This window comes from Oreochromis niloticus, linkage group LG13 (genome assembly GCF_001858045.2).
Source record: "Oreochromis niloticus isolate F11D_XX linkage group LG13, O_niloticus_UMD_NMBU, whole genome shotgun sequence".
Classification (NCBI taxonomy): Eukaryota; Metazoa; Chordata; class Actinopteri; order Cichliformes; family Cichlidae; genus Oreochromis; species Oreochromis niloticus.
In genome coordinates this window covers 13862167-13882847 of record NC_031978.2, presented here as the reverse complement: position 1 = coordinate 13882847, position 20681 = coordinate 13862167, and the positions used below count along the sequence as shown (strand labels likewise).

The 20681-nt window shown below is 43.1% G+C and overlaps 1 protein-coding gene across 4 annotated transcripts in view; it reads left to right on the top strand.

Annotated features, from left to right (window-relative positions):
• Positions 1-20681, top strand: part of LOC100704845 (C-terminal-binding protein 2) — a 50564-nt gene that overhangs the window by 8599 nt on the left and 21284 nt on the right. Inside the window, exon 1 of one of the 4 annotated variants that reach the window (XM_005474250.3) lies at positions 1333-4032. The exons of 1 other annotated variant lie outside the window; for it this stretch is intronic. In XM_005474250.3, the coding sequence (XP_005474307.1) occupies positions 1719-4032 (2314 nt within the window). In that variant the 5' untranslated portion in view covers positions 1333-1718. Of the gene's footprint in view, positions 1-1332; positions 4033-20681 lie in introns of those variants that run through there. 2 more of the 4 variants (XM_005474249.3, XM_003438389.4) reach the window with 2 other exon arrangements.

The following is a 20681-nucleotide window of genomic DNA, read 5'->3' as shown; positions in this document are numbered from 1 at the left end:
TTCATGCATTAATAAACAAGATCCAGATGGGATCGGGTTTCAGCCGCAACGGCATGAAGTGAGACCTGCAGAAAGCTGGGTAAGTACACCTTTAGAGCCACGCAATGAAAATCACCTTTTTTAATTGAAATGATAAATGTATCCTGTTAATTACAACTTAATGAATGGCTCTTGGATGATACATAGCATCGTTCGTTTTCTTTTCCTGCTCCTGCTTGTTTGAACGAATTGAAATGAGATTGTGTTTTGTTGCTCTTGCTCAGCGAAGGTTGTAGGTGCATTGGGATTAACTGCTGTTACAAAAAGATCCCTCCCTCCCCCTTCACACACATATGTGCACACACTCGATTCCCCCTCCCCGGTGTTTTAGTTTTCTCTACAAAGGGGCAAATCCAGATTACAGAGCCTCCCTAAGTGAAGGAGATCAGAGGAGATTTGTGAAAGAGGGGGAAGGTGCTGTATTTTACTGACAGTAAGATGCATATAGATAGAACTGTAATATAAATGGCCAGAATAAACTATACTGAGGGTCTGTACAAAGTGATGCATTTCACTCATTCATTTTGAGTGCTCCTTTGACGTAAAGGGGCCAGATGTTGCGTGTGGATTTCATCATGCATTCTGCAATCACTGTGCATTGTAATTTTCATTGTCCTGCATTTTACGTACAGACAGCAGGTCTGACTGATCCCAAATCAAAGAGAGTGAGGCACTGTCAGTAAGCACCACAGAGCCATCAAGGACATTTCAGAGAGAGTTGGGCAGCAGTTGCGTGGTGGCTCTGCTGCAAGCATGGGGCCTGGAGGATTAGTGTCCAATCAGAGTGGATTTGATGTTTACTGACAGCACATGGGACTTAGCTGGGAGAACTGTATTTCATTTGTTTTCAATGAAGCTGTACGTCTTGCCTGGCCTCCCCTCCCCTCGCCATCACTCGGCCAAACTACGTTCTGAGACCTGTTGACGGCAGCGCATCAGCAGCAGCTTCAGGTAGGTGTCTCTGAAAGAGCGGGTAAGGGATTTGGGAATGGAATCAAAATCACTGGCATCACCATGATCACGATACTCATCACCATCACCAGATATGCTCGTATCTGGTTCACATGACGTCACAGTTGGATGTGGAATTAAACAGGCTTTATTTAGGTGTAATCCCTCATTGCAATCGGCAGAGCGAGTAAAATGTCCCGGAGAAGGGACAGATAAACCCTATTGGATTAGTACAAGCCCCTGCCCATCCCAACCTATAACCCAACCTATCCACTTCTTCCCCCCACTTTTTTTTTTTTTTTTTTTTTGGATGAATGTTCGCTGGCTAACTCAAGCATGCACCCTGTTTCCGTGTCTTCTACCTCTGCAGTGTTTGTGTGGTTTGGTGTGATGTGGATATGTTTGTGTGTGGTGTCCTCTTTCCTCATGCGCAACAAGCCAGCATGACCAGAGATTAATTATTCAAGGACTGCCAGCAAAGGGGGAAGTCACCTGATAGCACGGACTTACAATATTACAAACAGATATCAGGTGAAACGCTAGACTTTGCTTCATCTTTATCCTTTCTCACTCCGTTCTATTTTTTTGTTGCTGCTGTACATGAAGACCTGAAAGAGAACTTTCTCACACACACACACTGCCTGCCGGGAGCTCTTTATATTTTCTATTTCTGTGGGGTTTTTTTCTTTCCTCTGTTAACAGATTTTTAGCTTTTTTCTTTTTCGCCAATGCTTGTCCCTAACAAAGTGAGCCTCGGACGCTCCCACAGTTGGGACACGTTAGGGGGGAATGAGGGTCAGTGGGAAAGAGCTGACAGCGTGTACGAACAGCAGGCAAGAGTAACAGGCCGGCGGAGCTCTTTGTCATACGGAGAGGGAGGAGGGTGGTATGAGCCACCACCTGGGGTGCGTCTTCCTGACCTCGATTTGAAACGCGACCCGTATTCCTACCAAGATTCCCTTTACGGACAGGTTTACGCTGAGAGACACGACCCACGGGGGCTTAGGAAGGGCTCTGTGCCGGATCTAAACCAATACGAACGAGTGCCCATGGCTCATCGAGGATCCATTCCACACCAGGACTACTACTCCCATGACCCAGCCATGACTCCTCGGCCACCGGAGGCCTTTTACCGAACCGAGCATCAGCCTCCGCTGTCTCACCCGCATCCGCTCAGCAGGTCGGGCTCACATTTAGGAATGACACCTGGGGCTCGTACTGCGTGGGATCAAGGTCAGGCAGTGAGGGCAGGACCTCAAGGGCCCTCATCACCTTTACCTCCTCCCCCTCCTCCAAGCACTCATGAATTGAATAGGGCATATAGGGAACCTGGTGCTATAACTTCTGCTAAGATACCCCCTCGAGACCCCCCTCCTGCTCACTATGGAATGGAGCAGCTGTCTCCTCGGTATGCCAGTGAGCCTCCACCTCTGACAGGTCAGTCCGTTTATACTGATGCTAATGGCCGCCCTCTGGATCCGCAGCAGCAGGCTGCCACCTGTCTAGTGGTAGATCCAGCCAGTCAAAGCATGATTATGAGGCAAGAGACAGCCTCACCGTTAACCATCCAGCAACAGCATCAATTACAGCATCAGCAACAAATACAGCAGCAACAGTTACAACAGCAGCAACAAATACAACAGCAACAGTTACAACAGCAACAACTTCAGCAGCAGCAGTTACAGCAGCAACAACTACAACAGCAACAAATACAACAACAGCAACTCCAACAGCAACAATTACAGCAACAGCAACTTCAGCAACAGCAAATTCAGCAACAGCAATTACAGCAGCAGCATCTTCAGCAAGAACAGTTGCAGCAACAGCATCTGCAACAGCAACAACAACCTCTGCCACCTCCGCCTACCATGCCGGTCACTGATCCTAACCTTTCTATGGCTGCACCACTTCCTGCTCCACCTGCTCCAGTGCAAACTGCAGCAATTGCCCCTGCTGCACCTCCATCTCTGCAAGCGGTTCCAACTCCAGCCCCTGCTCCCCCAGCTACTCCACTCCCTGCCCCTCTTCCCGCTCCTCCACCAACTGCCCCACAGACGCCTTTGCCTGTGGACCCCAAGAAGTCGGTCGATCCAGAGTTTCTTTCTCTGTTGCGAAACGAGGGCCTCTCAGAGAGCACCATCTCCTCACTTATCCAGCAGGGGTTTGACTCCACTAGCATGCTGGCTGTCATGGAGGAGAACGATGTCCGCACAGTTGCCCCAAACCTCGGTCAGGCTCGTGTGCTGTCTCGCCTGGTCCACCATTACAAGCGCCCAATAGAAGCTACACCAGCCCCCTCCCAACCTCAAATGCCCATGCGAGGTCGCTCTAATAGCTTTAGCCATCGCGCAGACATCTATCAACCACACCACCACCATCATCATCCACCACATACCCCACAACCTTTAGCAGTAGATCCCCAACTAATGCCCCCACCAACACCTGGGGCCATGCAAACTATCTCTCCACGGATCGGAGAAGTAATCGGTAGAAGGCCCAGCAGTGCTCCCTCGCAGCAGTTACTGGAAGCCTCTGGAGGGTACCCGGGCCAACCCCCTCGTTCACCAGGGCCATACACCGGAGCCCTCATGCCTGTCCAGTCAAGACCCATGTCAGCCTACTCTTCTGGGATGCCAGGGGTGCCTATGCCGGGTATGCAGATAATGCCACACCAGATGACTGGGTCAATGCCTGCCATTGCGGGGTCTATTCACTCGATGCCAGGTATGCCACAGCAGATGCCTGTATCCATGCCTGCTTTACCACAGCCACCACAACAGGTACCAAAAGCATACTCTACCAACTACACAGTGCCCATGGAGCTGATGAAGAGGGACAGGAACTTAGTGCCATTGTCACCCATGCACAGCCCTCACCCTAGTCCTCAGCTGATCCGAAAGGGTGGGGGACCAGGATCAGACAATGCTCTCGTTCCCATGGGAGCACCCGTTCAAGGCCAAGGTGCCATGGCTGCTAACCAGAAGCTAAGTCGACGCACGGGTCCACCAGTCATCGTGTCGACTATGGCATCTCCAGATACAAGTAAATCCTATTTTTTTCTCCTTTTAGATTTATCTGGTATTTGTCTGTTTTCATGATAGATGTGCTCTTGGCTGTTTCACATGTTTTCAATAGATAAGGCTGTTTACTTGTGACAGAGCTCTTCATTTTGTGTGTGATTTATGTAAGATACCAGTTCCCATTCCTCTCATTGCTTTCAGGAGCGGCACAAAGCAGTGCTGCTGCTTTGTTAGAAATCATATCAACTTATAAATATTACTTTGACATTTCTAAGAGCCATTCAGCAGTTGTTTCTTCAAAAAAATAAATAAAAGGAAAAGACACTGTAAATCTATTTTCATCCTTCGTCATGATGAATCATGTGTAAGTGAATACCAGATAAGCCTTTTTGTACTTTGCTTTATACCAGCATTCAGACTAGGGGTATGTGAAATCTATTTAGCTCAGCATGGATACTGGTATGCCATGCATGATTCTTGACCTTAAAAAAATCCAAACACAGTGTGAATGTTAATGGCAGACTTTTTGAATCGTTTTATCTTTCTGGTCTGTGCTGTCATTTGTTTCCTGTCCTGTCTTGGCACTAATTACATCAACAGTAGATAAATGATGTGTCTTTTCTTGTTGCCCTTGTCTATTTTTTATAAAGCTGCTGTCCAGATTTTGAATTATTACCATAAAAGGATAACTTTTTGCTTTAAGCATTCTTGTAATCTACCCCACGTCCTAAGCCGATACTTACATCTCACTTTCTCGTCTGCTTATCTCTGCGAGAGCCCGATTTGTCAGAATTCCTGTTACTTTCTCTGAAGACCTTTTGTTATTTCAATAATCTCATGCAGTTCCTTTGTCAGAATGAGATATCGCCCATTAAATACAACACGAATGGCATTGACGAGGCGCAATATAGAGGATTTGGGAGGAACAGCTGTCAGCAGCCTTCCTGATATGTTTTAAAATTTAACAACTGTGCACGGTCTTCATGTTACAGTCTGTCAGTCACCGCATTCATGTGTGAACAGTTCACATTAGGATTTCTTTGACTAGAGAAGTCAGATGTTGTGTGCAATTACTGTGTGGGAACAGGAGGTAGCTTGTGTGTGCATCTGTGTGCAGTATGTGGGATTGAGTTTGCCACCGACTCCTTCTGCAGATATGCTTTTTTTTTATAATTTAGCTCTTATCTGCTGTATCAAATGGTAACTATTTGGCCCAAAAGCAAAATCAACAGGCCATTTAAGAAAAAAAAAGAATTTGTTCTGCCACAACTGTATAGGATTCAAGATGTTGCATAATGGTGATTGCAGCATTAGCTGTGTAGCTTTTCAGCTGGGGTGTCATTGTAACTGCAGCTGTTTTTGATCACATCCTCTTTTTCTGTGCCTTGCACCATCTCCCCATGGCCCCCGAGCCCTTGTTGCAGTAAACACGGATATCTTCTCTCATTGTGATAATAAGGATGCATCACGGTAGCCTCGAAAAGCTTTATACCCACTCGGGCCACACAGCATTCCTTCAGGCCCTTCTGCCTGCCAAGGTGTACCGCCAACCTGCGTGGAATAGCAATTAGCCTTACCTTGTTCCTCATGAACAGATCTGCTAAATCATTTTATTACTGAGACTCCTCTTTGTTTCTGTATTTTTTTTAGTGTTTATTTAATGTGGGTTGTGTCCCAAATTCACTTTTCAATTCCAGATTAAATAAAATGCATTCAGTCAATTCATCCTCATTGTGTAGTCGGTCAGATTTATTTGGATATCAGATTAAAGCTTTAATTCAGCACAAGAGTGGCTACCTAAATTATATTTAAATCCCATGGCCTGATAGAAGTAGATTTTATAGGCTGGGCAATAAAGGCCGATTTCTCCATCAGCACCAGCTCACCCGAGGCTGACTAGCAGCATCACTGGTCAGATAAAATCGAATTACACTGCTGATGGCCGATGTGTGATTGTGTCATTCTCTCTTTGCAGGTTCTGATGAGTACAGGGAGTGAGGCTTAATCCTTCCTTTGCTGCAGTAATCCATAGATAGTCTCATTTTGCTCAGACCAGCCTTCTGGCTTTCCGTGGGACCTTCTGTACATAGATAGTGGATTGAAATGGACTTAAAATGTACAGGACAGGCTGGATACACATTATTGAACGGAGACAGCTTTGTTGTCCTTTGTTGTGTGTGTGTGTGTGTGTGTGTGTGTGTTTTGTTCCTTTGTTTGTTTTCTTCGGTTTTTAAGCCCAAAAGAGCAGACATTAAAAGAACCCCACTGCTTGATAGTCAAAATATGCTTTGGAAACAGATTTCTTCATGTCTGCGTCATACACATATATCACATTGTTAGTACACACACAGTCAGCAGAGTAGACCTCATTTGCATGTGGCTGACATTTGTTGCTTTGGTAATTTCATCTGTTAATGGACACGTCCGCAAAAGCTGCTCTGAAAGCATGTTCCTAAATTGTACGTTGCTAGGCAACATGGGTTTTGGTGGTAATCGTAGGCAGATTTGCTTTTGGTTAAAGGGTCGCTCCATTGTCATAAAACACTGCAAATTTACTCCATCCTTTTTTTCCTTATACAAAAAGGCAGGCTGAGCTAATGCACTTAGAAAAAACATGCAAAAAAAAAAAAAAAATCACTTATTTTGGGATGGCTAAGTAGTTATTTGGAGGCTTTGGTTACTTTTTTCCAAAAAAGATAACATAATTCAGACTTAGCAATATAGTATGTTTTCAGTTCAGTTTTCAGTTTTCAGTTTTATTTGTCATATGCAAGTTAGCACAGGGTCAACATCGCAATGAAATGTGTTTGACGAGCAGCGGTCTCTCAGCAGCATGATACAGTAGGAAAAAATATAATAAATATAATATAATAAAATAAAATAACAAATAGAAAAATAGTAAAGAACAAAATATTAGAGAGACATGGTAAAAGAGAAAAGATGACTAAATATATATGTATCTATAAATATAAATATATGTACACTAGTGATTAAATAAGAAAATCTTGAAAAGAAATATGACGGGAGGGCAGATGGGATATTGCACAGGAATGAGCAGCAGAAATTTACAGTATTGCACTTTTTAAATATAAATTACAATAACAATAAAGTGAAGTGACCAGTGCAGATTAATCAGAGTACTTGTGAAGCTGCAGGGTAGCTTCTGAGTCCTGTGTTGTGTGTGTTTAAGTGTTGTGGTTGAGGTGTCGTATGGCTTGATGGTAGAAACTGTTTTTAAGTCTTGTAGTCCGAGCAGACAGACTCCTGTGATTTAGCCTGTCAGGTAAAATGTTGTAATGTTGTTTTGTCAGGTAACACTATTAGTTTTAATAGCAGCGTTAACTCCAGTATCAAAGGGAACTGTCTGAGGTAGCTATTGCCTGCGTGGCAGGTGAGGTGTTTCTGGTTTTTCAAACCAGGAGAATTCGTGAAGGTAGACTCAGGACACACTAGGGAGATGATGTCTCACAAGTGGCTCGATATCTCCCCTGAAGAGCCGAAACTGGTTGCTGGGGAGAGGGAGGTCTGTCCCTACAATCTGAATCTGAATAAGTAATAGAAAATAGAGTGATGGCAGCAAAAATGCTTCTCTTTCATTTTTTGTTGAACAAGTTATGAGTTTGTAAATTAGATATTCTGAATACCTCAAATAATTCATTGGCAATATGTTGCATCCAGAAGCAGAAAGAATTTCCCTTTGAATTAATAGCCCATGTGTAAATGCAGATGGCATGGCTCCACCAACCTCACTATATGATGCTTTATGGAATACCCTAGAGCAGGGCTAACTAGGACACCTCCACCCCCAAACTGGCATAAACACAATATAAGCTACTCTAGGACTCTACCTTCTTTACTTCCACCCCTGCTGAGGGCATTGGCCCCTCTTCATGGACTTTGGCCAGGTGACTCAGTGCCAGTTCACGTCAGCTTTGCTTTGCTCTGCTATGCATGACTGACACACTAGCCGCAATTTTCTTGCTTGCTTAGGCCTGGCACGATGGTGGGGGAGGGTTGTGGCATGTTCGTTCTGGAGATAGCAGATTATGTATTAACGGGGTCCAGGTCAAAGCTACAGACTGACTGAGGGATTAAGTAAAAGAGGGAGAGAGCGATGGAGAGAAAGTGACATAGTCCTGTTTCCGATAGATGATGAGTTCAGGCTGCACGGTGGGGTGGGGAAATGGGTCGTTGACAGCTGTCAGTCAACCTTAAACTCTCCATAGAGATGAGGTTAGCTGTCAATCTTTCATCTAGCTTTTGAAGGTCACATATTGGCCTTAATCTGGGTGGCAGTCAAAGGTTGTTTTGTTTGTTTGTTTGTTTTTTTTCTGGCTAGCCACCGTGTTCCTTGCTACCGATTTTTTTTACCCACCAAATAAATGCCATCCATCCATACATCCATAGTGGAGAGGTTGCCAGTCTAGCATAGGGCTGTAAAAAGTGCTTAAGAAAAACTATAAAGAACTCCAACAATCAGATGACCCCCAATGAGCAAGCACTTGGCGACAGTGGGAAGGAAAAACTCCCTTTTAACAGGAAGAAACGTACAACGGAACGAGGCTCAGAGGGACAGCCATCTGCATACATGAACCACATTATTATTATTTTTATTATTATGGTAGGCTAAATCCTTCACTACTTTAAACCAGCCACTTTATTAGGTAAACCTCCAGTTTCTTTAAGACAGCCAATCAGTCAGTCACACTGCAGCAACTGAACGCAGTCAAGATGACCTGCTGAAGTTCAATCCATGCATCAGAGTGAGGAAGGAAGTTGATTTAAGGGACTTTGAATGCAGCATAGTTGTTAGTGCCAGACAGGCTGCGCAGAGTATTTCAGAAACTGCTGATCTACTGGGATTTTTTCCCCCAGAACCATCTCTAGGGTTTACAGAAAATGGTCAGAAAAAGAGAAAATATCCAGTGAGCATCAATTCACAGAAAAAGAAAATGCCTTATTGAAGGTGACATTACTTCAATCTCATAGAAAGGCGACAGTAACTCAAATAACCACTCGTTACAACCAAGATATGCAGAAAAGCATGTCTGAACACAGCACATCAAACCTTGAAGCTAATGAGTAGAGCAGCAGTAACCCACACCGAGTACCACTCCTGTCAACTAAGAACAGGAAATGAGGCTACAGTTCATATTGGCTCATGAAAGTTTGACAACAGAGGAAAAATGATGCCTTATCCGATGCGTCTTGATTTTTCCTGCAACATTCGGACGGTAAAGTCAGAATTTGGCTTAAACAAGATGAAAGCAAGGATCCATCCTGCCTTGTATCAGGAGTTCAGGCTTTTGCTGGTGATGCAATGGTGTGAGAGATACTGTAAATTGATAGGCTTCTTTGCATACAAAGTAAGGAGAGGCGTCACCTGTGATCCCCAATTGTTTTGTTAAGAAGAATCAAATTACTAATTGTAGGACAGTTTGGGATGAATTCAGTTGCTATGCTGTTGGATCTTGTCTTATTGGATCTTATCTCTTATTTATACCCCTTACTGGACCCTACGCCACAGCAGCCAAGACTACCAGGAGTGATAGTACAGTGTGCAATGTTAATAAAAACTGAAGTGCTTGGTAAAAATGCATTGGATTGCACAGCTGTTCCCAGTTAAGTTCTTTGTGAGTGAATGTAAGATGTGTTTATGGGAGATTGTGTAAATGGACATTTGCAGATGGTATTGGTGGCATCTGTTAAGGCACGGTGCTCAGTCTCTCTCTCCCCTCCAGATGTTCCCGTTATCAGGCACTGACTCCGTTGGGATTACATCTATACGAATATTGAGTAGTCATTTTCCGTTCATGTTTTCCCCTCTTTTTGTCTTAAATTAACATTAAATTGTTTCCAGTGTTTCTTTGTCATTCCCTCTTGTCTCATATTTGCCTCTTGGTCTTTCTTAGGGAAAGGAGAAAGAGGTAATGGGAGAAATATGTTTCAAACGTAATAGCTCAGCACATTCATTCTTGACTGTGGTTGTGGGTTGTAGAGCCTAGCTGCAAGAAAATGTGGGAAATGAGTAATGTGAAGATGTGAGGTGACTGAACCCAAGCAAAGACAGAAGAACAGATTGAGGAAGAAAGACCAAAGATCGCAGTTCAGCGCAGAGAAGGCTGCTATAGATTAGATTAGAAATGGTTGAGGAATACAAATGGGTAGATTATTTTAAACTCCGTTGTGCCATCACGAAGCAAGCGAGTGAGGGAGTCGAGGGTGAGGGCAGTGCCAATCCATGCAGAGCTCTGTGTCTTCCCAGATACATGGAAGCTGATGTCATACTTGTAAATAATGTGGAAAATGGAGAGTGAAATGATAATGTGACTTTTTTTCCTGTGGCCTGGGGATTCAAGCTATGCAACAATTTCAAAAACACATCATCAGCAAAATGTGAATTCAAACATCTAAAGATAAAAAGTGAAAACTTTTATACACGAGAAGCTGAAACCAGTAAATGATAAATATAGACCACATTATTATTAAACTAATATTCAGATTTTCTGTTTATTGACTGATGGCTCGACTGACTTATTTCAGGAACAGTATTATTAATCTTCCCCTGCATTTGTATAAGTGTTATTTAACATGTCATAAAAGCCTCTGAGAGTGGATAACACTTGTCGGGTGTCTGTTAATTTACGAATGTTGCAGTGCTGTTACCATTTTTAAAAAAGGGGGAGAAAGTCTGACCTTTCTGGCTAAATTGCTCTGTTATTTCAGAGAGATACGAAGTGATTAACAGCAAAGAGAAGACAGGCAGTCGAGGTCAAATCCTCAAACAGTTGTAGCTCAAAGGTAGAAGAAAAAAGAAACCAATAAATTGAGAAGCTGAAAGCTTGTTTACTTTTTCATAAAAAGAAAGACCTTCTCCCCTCTCACTTCCTTCCCTTCGTTTTCTTTCCTACCACCTCCTGTCTAATTTCTTCTTCTGTTTTTTCTCTCTTTTCTTTTCCTCAGTGACCAGAGAGTCACTCTGAATTATTCATTTTGAGAAAATGAAATCTTCATGGGTGTTGAGGCGCACAACGAATAAGCTGACCGTGAATATGCGCAAAACTTGACACTCTGCTCGGCAGTGTTTTACCAAAAGCCAACGAGGTGGATATGTTTAGAGGTGCAGATGAATCTCATTTGCACCCAAGGAAAATATTGTACAATTCTCAGTAGGTATGTCAGTCGTGTTAAGGATCACGGGAGGGGGGCTGTAAATAGGATTTGTGTTTCACAGTGTTTTTAGTCTCGCGCGGGGGGTGGAGGATTTGAGTTTGTGTCTGTGTTTTCATGCATAAGAACAGCTGTCATTGGATTTTCCAATCCTTAATTTCTATTATGATTTTAAAAATTATTTAAAAGAGAGATTACTGATAAATGAGTCAGCGTCTTACATCGAAATCAGATATGTGATTCCTGTCTGCACTCTATTTGTCCAAATTTGCAGCCGGGATGAGGGCTGAAAAAAGTGATGCCTTCCCCCCATTCATCATGATCACACACACACACACACACACACACACACACACACACACACACACACACACACACACACACACACACACACACACACACACACACAGACACACTCGGTCTCTCACATCTTCTTAACATCTCATCCTCTTTCTAGTGAAGCCAGTTGGCTCAAGTCACCGAGAAAGAGAAAGGTGGATGAAGAGATGATGGCGAGTCAGAGAGTTGGAGGGATGCGCAGAAGGAGAGTGGATGGGAGAACAAGAATTTATGTGGTGAAATTGCCTCCCTTAAAAAAAGGAAAAAAGAAATTCAACATCTGTTGTCCACCTGCAGCTGTGCCATGTCTATTTCTCCCTTTTCTCTTCTTACTCGTCTCCCCAGAATGCCGTTTGTGCTTCAGTCATTTGGCAGCAGCACGACATGCAGATCACAGGAGGCAGATGGGATGGCGAATTTTAGAGGTCAAATTATACAGTAGGCCCTTCTTAGTCAGGCACTCTCTTTTCATGAATGAGACTTTTTTTACTCCAGGCCTGGTTTGCGGGCTCTGGTTACATGTTGTAACCAAACCTCCTCAATGAAGTCCTTTAAACTCACCACACTTCGGTTGGGCTTACACTAAACACATGACAGTGTGAGCGCCAGAGCTACTATACACGTAGTATACTTTGTTCTTTATTTAATCAGAAGTGTTCAGTGTTTGCTAACTTTTGCTTTTTTTTAACTTTGCAACATAGTGACAGTCCAAAAAGTATGCTACGTTCCCATTGTTTGATTAAAAGATTGTCAAGGTTGTTTCTTTGGCTTCTTTCTTTGATTAACTAAAAGAAATAATCAGTTTACAGTTTCAGCAAATTCACACAGTTCATTCATGTCATCCACTCTCATCTTTCATGCTGAGCCACACTGTGTGCTTTACATTGATGGCAGCATGTGTCCTTGGTTTTTCTATTGACTAAAACTAGCTTCTTCTTTTTTTAACCCTGCTCCAATATTTAAAGATTTTTAAAAAAGTAAGAATTTATTGACTTTGAGACATTTACACAAAAACGTGTATGGAGAACATTTTCACAGCTGAACAATATATATGTTTTTTTATTTTTAATAGGATCATAATAAATAAAACATTGTAAGTCCACCATCAACTCCAAGAAATATTTTGTTTATCGTTGCTTATCTTAGATGTTTGGCCTTCGGTGTGCAGAATGATGCAAAGTTTGACATTCGTTTTGGGCAGCTGGAGGCGGTCGGCTCTGGAGCCGTAGCAGGTCGTCCACCAATCAGAAGGTCATCGTTTTGACCTCCCAGCTTCTCCGGTACAGGTTTCGAAATGTTCTACTGCAAGATGCTGAAACCACCTAAAAAATAAATCTGCCCAGATGTATGTGTGTGTGTCAGTGGGCGACTGTGGGTTGGAATGTAAAACACTTTGAGTGGCTGATAAGAAAAGAAAAAGAGCAGTAGAAATGCTGTAAATTCACCATTTTTACAACAAGCTAGTTGGCATCTTACAACAAATATGAAATACATCTTGTGTTTAGTGTGTGTTAATTTTTCCAAATGAAAAATAAAACACTCTTGTTGCATATTTGGAGATCATAAATATATGAGCAGCCTGAATAGGTATTATTATGTCAGGTCCTTAAACTTATCTCGGGAGCTTCTTTAAACTTGAATTTAGAAACCTAAAGGTTAAATCTACCTTAAAGATAACTTATGAAATAGGGGTGTCAGTCTCATTTTACATCATGGGCCACACACGGCCCAATTAGGTGTTTAGTGGACTGGATCAGTGAAACTAGCTAGTGTAAAGAGGTTTAACTAGACATCTAATCATTGATATGTCTTAAGAAAAAGAAGTGTAATTTCAAAAATAAATCCTGGCTTTCCCTTTATAGAAATGATGTTGAAGTGAATAAGTGACCCGTCAGTGTGGCTCTTTGGGGTTCAACCTCAAGAAATAAATGTGAAAATACTGAAAATGAACTCATTAGGAGAACTTTGTACCATGAGTATAAAACATAGAACTCTAAGTTCTTTAATGGCTGATACATGTATTTACTTTACTGCAAAAAACAAAACCCCAAACTTTTTGTAAATAATGAAACACATGGACTTTTCTGTTATTTGATGCATTACTAACAATAAAAACATCTCAGTTTCTGTCATTTTATCTGCCACTTACTTATCTTGATGATGTCTTTGTGATTTAGAAGGCTGTAAAAATGACAGAAATACAGTAAAAAGTCCAAATCTTCTTCTTTAAAACCAACCAGCAGGCTGACTTAGACCCTTTGCCTGGCTCAATTCTGGCCCCTAGACTGTATGTTTGACTGTATGACACCCCTGCTATAAAGCATTTATGCACATCATTCATATCTTTAATTATCTGTACTAGTTTTGAAGAATTTAGAAAAAAGAAAGAATTCTATAAATCTGAATCTAAATTTTTAGCTATTATCTCAACTTTCTAAGAAAACAACTAGAAATTGAAAAAACAACTAGAAATTAGTTATTAACCTGAAATTTTTGACTCATATCTGGCAAAAAAAAAAAAAAAAAAAGTGGCAGAAATGAGCTGACATCTTAATAACTGGATTTTGGGCTCTGAAAAGCAGTGTTGTGGTACAAATGATGACCCAGAAACTCAGACAGATTTGTTAACCTTTACTATCAGAGTCCTTTTTTAGAAACGGCATCTCGGTATTTAGCCATCCTCTCAGACTGGTGTCGTAGTAAACATCCTAATCTGTTACTCTTCAAATCCCGGGATCAGTTAGACTCCAGGAAGGATTACCGTAACTTTAAAACTTTAATTGTAGGGATCTGCTGTACTTGCATTTGGAGGAGCTCAGTAGCAGGTGAGTGTCTGTGTGTGTGTGTGTGTGTGTGTGTGTGTGAGAGAGAGAGAGAGAGAGAGAGAAAGAGAGTCTGGAAACTTTTAGATATTGGGAATTAATTTTGGAACTGCTGGATTTTCTATTAAATAAGAAATGTGCATGCGTACGATAGCACGTCCATGTGAAAACTCGCTTAATTTTTCCGACCACGTTTTGTCCTTGTATGCAACCAAAATCTACACCTTACATGCAAGCTTGCAACTGAAAAACATCCTGGTGTTTAAGCCTTGAAATTTCATCCAAGGGGTTGTAAAGTGAAAAACATATCTACTCGTGTCCATTTCAAACAGCGAGAAGAGAGGGTGGCGGAAGAAAAAAATGCAGCTGAGATTGTGAAGATGAGTTTGTGAACAAGGGGGAATGAAACTGAGAAAGGGTTGGGCGGAGGGCTGGTGGTGGTGGTGGTGGTGGTGGTGGGGGAGAACTGGCACTCTTAAAGGACCATGAAGGCCAGATCACAAATAATAAAACAGAAAGGGAGGGAGGGAGGAAAGGCTGAAAGGAGGGAGGGGAGGAAAAAAAGAGCGAAAGGAAAATATGTTGAGCGGAGGGGAAGGTCGGAGAGAATGAAAGAGGGAGTCGTACGTGTGCCAGGAGCGCTGCACCTCTCCCCGTGACTGGTGCTCTTCAAGGATTTTTTTTCCCTCCCCTCTCCTTCGTCTCTTTTATTTCCCCACTCTTTCATTTTGCAATTCTTCTGCATAGCCATGACACCGGATTGTTTTCTCTTTTTTTCTCTCTCTCTCTTTTTTTCACATTTTTCTCCCCCCACGCCTTCCTCTCTCTCTCTCTCTGTCTCTCTTACTCTCTCTCTCTGGCTCTCTCTCCGTCTTTCTGTGACTTGCAACAAAAGGCTGACGGAGTGAGCCTGACGTCTGAATGAATAGCCCAAACCTGCTGTGAAGGGAGAGCAGAGGGAGACGGAGCAGGGAAGAGGAGGCTGAGGAGGAAAGATACGACTGATCTGGCTGAAGAGGCGGAAAGAGGAGAGCGCTAGAGAAGTGCTGATTGCTGGCTGAAGACAAATAGAGATCCCGATTTTTTTTTTTCCCCTCCTCCTCTCTGGAGATTAAAGGAGTTGAAAGCAGTGCCTTAACTGCACGGGTGGGGGGAGTGACGATCGTAGTTCTCGCTCTCCTGTCCTCCCCCTCACCCACTGCCCTCCTGTGCCACCATACGTTTTGGTTGTTTTTTTTCCTCCCCTTAAGAGTACAAGTCGTCTGAGAAATTGAAATGGAACTTCTGGGGGTGAGGTGACGAAGGAGGACAGATTTGGAAACAAGCAGAGGGGAGAGCAAGAGAAGACAGCATAGGAAGACAGAGAGGGAGGAGGGAGGCTGGAGTAGGAGGCAGAGAGGAGAGGAGAGGAGAGGATAACCCCAGGGCATACTGTGTGAGAATACACCAACGCCCACTTCTTCTTCTTCTTCTTCTTCTTCTTTTTTTCTTTTTTTTCTGCCCCTCATCAGTACGTTTCCTCTGCCATGTGCAGCACCTGATTTGAAGAATGTGGAGACATTTCCCAGGCAAGGAGCATGTTTCACATTGTCTTATGCATACGTGTGCGTGCGTACACTCATCAAGGATAATAATAAAAAGCTGTGGAGTGTGTGTGTGTGTGTTTGTGTGGGTGACTGTGAGGGGTGTGGGTGTGTGGGTTGGGAGTGGGGGGAGGCTGGATTTGGCTTTAAGGCTAATGAGCCTCTTATGTTTTTGCAATGAAGTGTGTCATGAAAACAGTGTGTGTGCGTGCACGAGGGCAAGCACCCATGTGAGTGTGTTCAGTGCTTCCTTGGTTTGAAACCACAGAGCTCTGCACAGCAGCGAGAGGACGGCGAGATTGGATGAGTTGTCATTTCTGGGGTCAAAGGTCACAGGAGAATGAGCATGTGATTAGCTGCATGTAAAGGTTAATGGTCTGCTGTGCGATTGTGGCCTGTAACACATTTTTTGTATTGCAAAGTCTAATAATTTAGTTCTACTTGAGAATATAGGCACAATCAGTGCTAGCATGGAAATTGCATTTTTAGAATAAACTTGAACTGTAACTGTTTATGATTTTAATAACTGGTTGCAGTTATTGCAAAAAAGGGCATTTTGTTTTATTTGTTTACTGTAAACAAAACCAGAGCTGCATCTTTTCACAGTAGTAAATGAAACCTTTAGTTTTCACTGGGATCCTGCAAAAATCAAACAAGTTGCATTTATGATGCTGCAAGGACATACCTGATTGATTTTGTATCTGTGCTTTTTGTGAATGATAGCAAAGCTGAGATGTTATATCCACCGCCCCCCACCCCTCGTGTGTGTGTGTGTGTGTGTGTGTGTGTGTGTGTGTGTGTGCGTGCGCTCCTGACCTGGATGCGCTCTTTTCGATGTGTGCATGTGAAGTAAAGCCGGAGTGCACTATCTGCTGTTTATCAGCTCTGACAGCTGCTTTTGTCTCCAAACGCCGATTGTTTGTAGTCCACGCTAGCAGCACACAAAGGGCAGGATTTAAAGAGGATGGATGCCCGTCTTCATTCTCACTTTGCATTGTGGTCAGTTTTTACCACAGACGCCACCTGTGATATCTTGATGCGAGCGTACGCTTCTCTCTCTCTCTCTCTCACACACACACACACACACACACACACACACACACACACACACACACACACACACACTCTCATTTCGTCCTGTTCTTCTATCCCCGTCACTCCCTCACCCATCTGGCAGAGCATTTTTGGTGGTGATAACTTTGGAGGTGGGGGGGTGGGAGTGGGGAGGGGTGCAAGCAGGCAGAGGGGAGGACAAACAATGTCTTTGTGTGTCCACATAGTGGAACAAGAGACAGGCTAGGGTGGCGGCAGCGTAGCTGGTCCGGTGGGGGCCTTGAGAAGGCAAGTCTGCCAAAGAAAAGATTACACACACCCCCTCTTTTTCTACAGATGCCAAGGGATCGTAAACACACTCAAGAAAGCAGACACTCCCAAGAACACAGGCGCCGGGTTCTTGTTAACATGTATGCACAGTTGCAGACTGTGACATTGGTGGTTTAGATTTTGAGTAGCATGCGAACGGACGCGCACGAAAGCGATGAAAAAAGAAGTCGAGTCGACGGGGGCTCTCGCATTCAGAGGTGCAAATGCCCTTCGGTATTTTATTTAACAAGATCTGTGACACCCGCGATAATCGCTGGTCATTAATGGCTATCATCTGTGGGTGTGTGCGAAATTAAGTGCAGCCAAACTCTGTTGATGTGTGTGCGTGTGCACAGGACTGAGCTGTGTTTGTATTCCCGATGTCTCCCTGGAAGAAAAATGCCGCAGAGAAACATGATTGTGGCACTTCTGCTCTACAGACCTCATTCACTGGGTTGCCAGGTATGGCTGGCATGCGAAGGGTTAAGATTTGATCCCCTAATCAAGCTTTTCCTGTCTACCTGCTGCACTTGCCACAGCTTGCCCCCTCCTCCACCTCCTCCTCCCCTTCCTCTCACTCTTGGACTATCCCATCACTGAGGCCCCCCAGCTTTGGAGTTGCTAGGTAACCAGAACCAGCTGTTGGTCCTAAGCCCATTGAGCCCATTTTGGTCCTGCATCAACTGCAGAATAGTTTTCTCTGAAAGCTCGCTGTGAACTCAGCGACCGCCACTGTGTCCCTGACATCATCGTGCCATGGAAAATCTTCCTCACTTCCTTTTGTTTTTGCAGTTTTATTGTTCCGTTGATACGGGGGCCAGTGTGGGAGCGTCCGTGGCATGTGTCACACCGGCTCGATTAATTTAGCAGCATCTCACCACCTTTCACTTAAGGAAATGAGAAATCGAGCAAGCGAGGGCAAGAGGAAAGTGAAAAGAATAAGCGGCTGGGGTGGCAAGGGTTTAATAAAAGCAGTCACCTGTAATTGAGAGTCAGTTAAAATGACGTCAGGATATAAAAGAGTCTCTAAAGTGTTTCACTCCTCTGTTAGTGAGGATGCTAAGCTGTCTCAGAAAGCCATTATGAGAGATTTGAGATGGCAGACTACACAGTGAAATTATTCACGAAATCACAATAGTGCAGGTAAGTTAATACGTCTCTGCAGTCCCAGAGTGGACCATTTGCACTTCAAAGTGTGTGACAACCTAAAAAAAACACACACACACAAAAACAAGCCTCAAGTAAATCTGGAGGGTGGGGGGTGCGGAGGGAGTGGATTAACTTCCAAATAAATTGGTCTTTGTAAACCAACCAAGTCATGTTGGAAACCAGAGCTCAAAATCTGTGAGAAAATAGAGCCAGAGGAGAAAAAGATAACTGATGTAGTGTGATGTTATTAAAAACCAATTTAAAGAACAGTTTCCAAATCCAGGGGGAGAGACACAGGTTTGAGTGAAGGTTTATTTTCTTTCATTGATTGTTTGCGCTCTATTTAGGAAATGATTCTTCTCCCTCTGAAAACTGTGACTCACAGTGTCTGGCAGTGTCTGAGCTGCTTTTCCAAGATCAGTCCTTCCAAACGAGAGAATTAGACACCAGATCGTATTCACTAAGGAGAGATATTTCTACGAGTCCTGCTTCTTTCTTTTTTTGACTTCAATTTCTGTTGTCACAATCCAAAAAGGCTTTTTAGTTTGGAACATCTGTAATCCATTTGTGGTTGAGAGTTCGCGCTTACCAGCTCTGCCAAAAGTTTTCATACTTCCTGACAAATCATCCAGTTTGTGATTAGCGTTGGCTTAGGATGATATCAACTTTAGGCCATTCAAGCATCCCTCGAGGGATGTAGCAACACATGACCTCCACTGGATAAGCCTATCTGCTGTCACACTGAACATGGTTTAGATTTAGTTAGTCAAGCTGTTGGCTTTGTTTCTTTATTACTTGCTGGCTTATACACAATGCTGGCTGTTGTGCTTTGATAAATACTTTGTGCACAATAACAGGAAATTGGCACAAGCAATTAGCATTTTTATCCCTAAGACTACCAGCCAAAATATCTTGCAGCCTAATGTAAACCGTCTTCATTCGTGTTGTTTCTGCTGCTTGCAGAAGTTTATGTAACAGCAAGTAGGACTTGAATAATGGCCGTGGTCCGTAGTGAATTTTTGCCCTGCTAAAGAAGGAGTCTGGTATTGGGTGGGACTCTGTTTGGACACGGAGAGAGTTCTGGCTTTGCTTTTGTGTTTCCTTGAGTCCAGGTTCTGGGTTTGGCTGCTGGGTGGAACAGCTGGCAAGCTGCTGATAAACACCCCAGGCTGACGTTGACCCCACCGGGGAGGCAAAGAGAGGCACAAAAACAGATACTCTAATATATACGGAGAGAAAAGCAACCAGATGCAATCAGGTTTTCTACAAGAGACCAACAAATAGAGATAAATTATTGGGATAAGACTCACTTATGTGCTCTCCTGTGGGCTTTTTACCATCTGAATAAACAGCGGAGCTTGTCATGTGTTTGTTTTCCTGTGGAATAATTATTTTATGACCTCCACAAGCCGGCTTTGTTTTCTCATCAGCGCAAAATAACTAATGCATGATCCTAACACAACCCAAAATTGTCATCTTGTAATTATTAGGGGAAAAAAACTGTGCCTGATTCTCTTAAGCTAATCATCTAAAATCAGCAAACAGAAGGTACTTTTCTGCTTGCATTTATAAAGATGACTGTTATTACAGCCGTGTGCAGCTACAAGCTGATTAATTCTCAGTTATATTCCACAAGGACCAATAATGACACTGTGGTAATCAACGTGTGGTTTACAGAAGCCCGTAGTAACCAAATGAGACATACAATAAAGCAACAATACTTCCAAAACTGATGATGAACTTACGACATGAAGACCTTAATGGCTTACAGTGCAAACGAGGTGTTATGACCATCTTTCTGGCTGGTTACCTCAGGATTTGTGTTGTGGATTTTTAGTGATAGTGTACCCGGTTTGCAACCCCTCAAAGTCAGTTGCCATCTTCAAAGCAACTTCAGTTTGTGATTCAGTGGAGTCAAGTTGACATGTAATCTGTTTATATACTGACAATTACTTGTAATAAATTGACAAAAATCGCAAATATGTTGCCATTTGTTGCAAACCTGTTGCCATCTACAGTAATTCACATTGACAGAAATTCCCGTGAACTGCTTATATTCAAACTGCAGCCAGTACATCATCATCAAACAGAAATTCCACAAATGATGATGTAGTTTTACTGCACGATGGTGCCCAAGACAATATGCAATCTTGCGTATACATAGCAATGTAACCAAAAAATAGTTGCAGCTGCAAATGAGTTGTGTTTGTGCAGACAAGCATTCACTTCGACACTGTAGTCTTTTG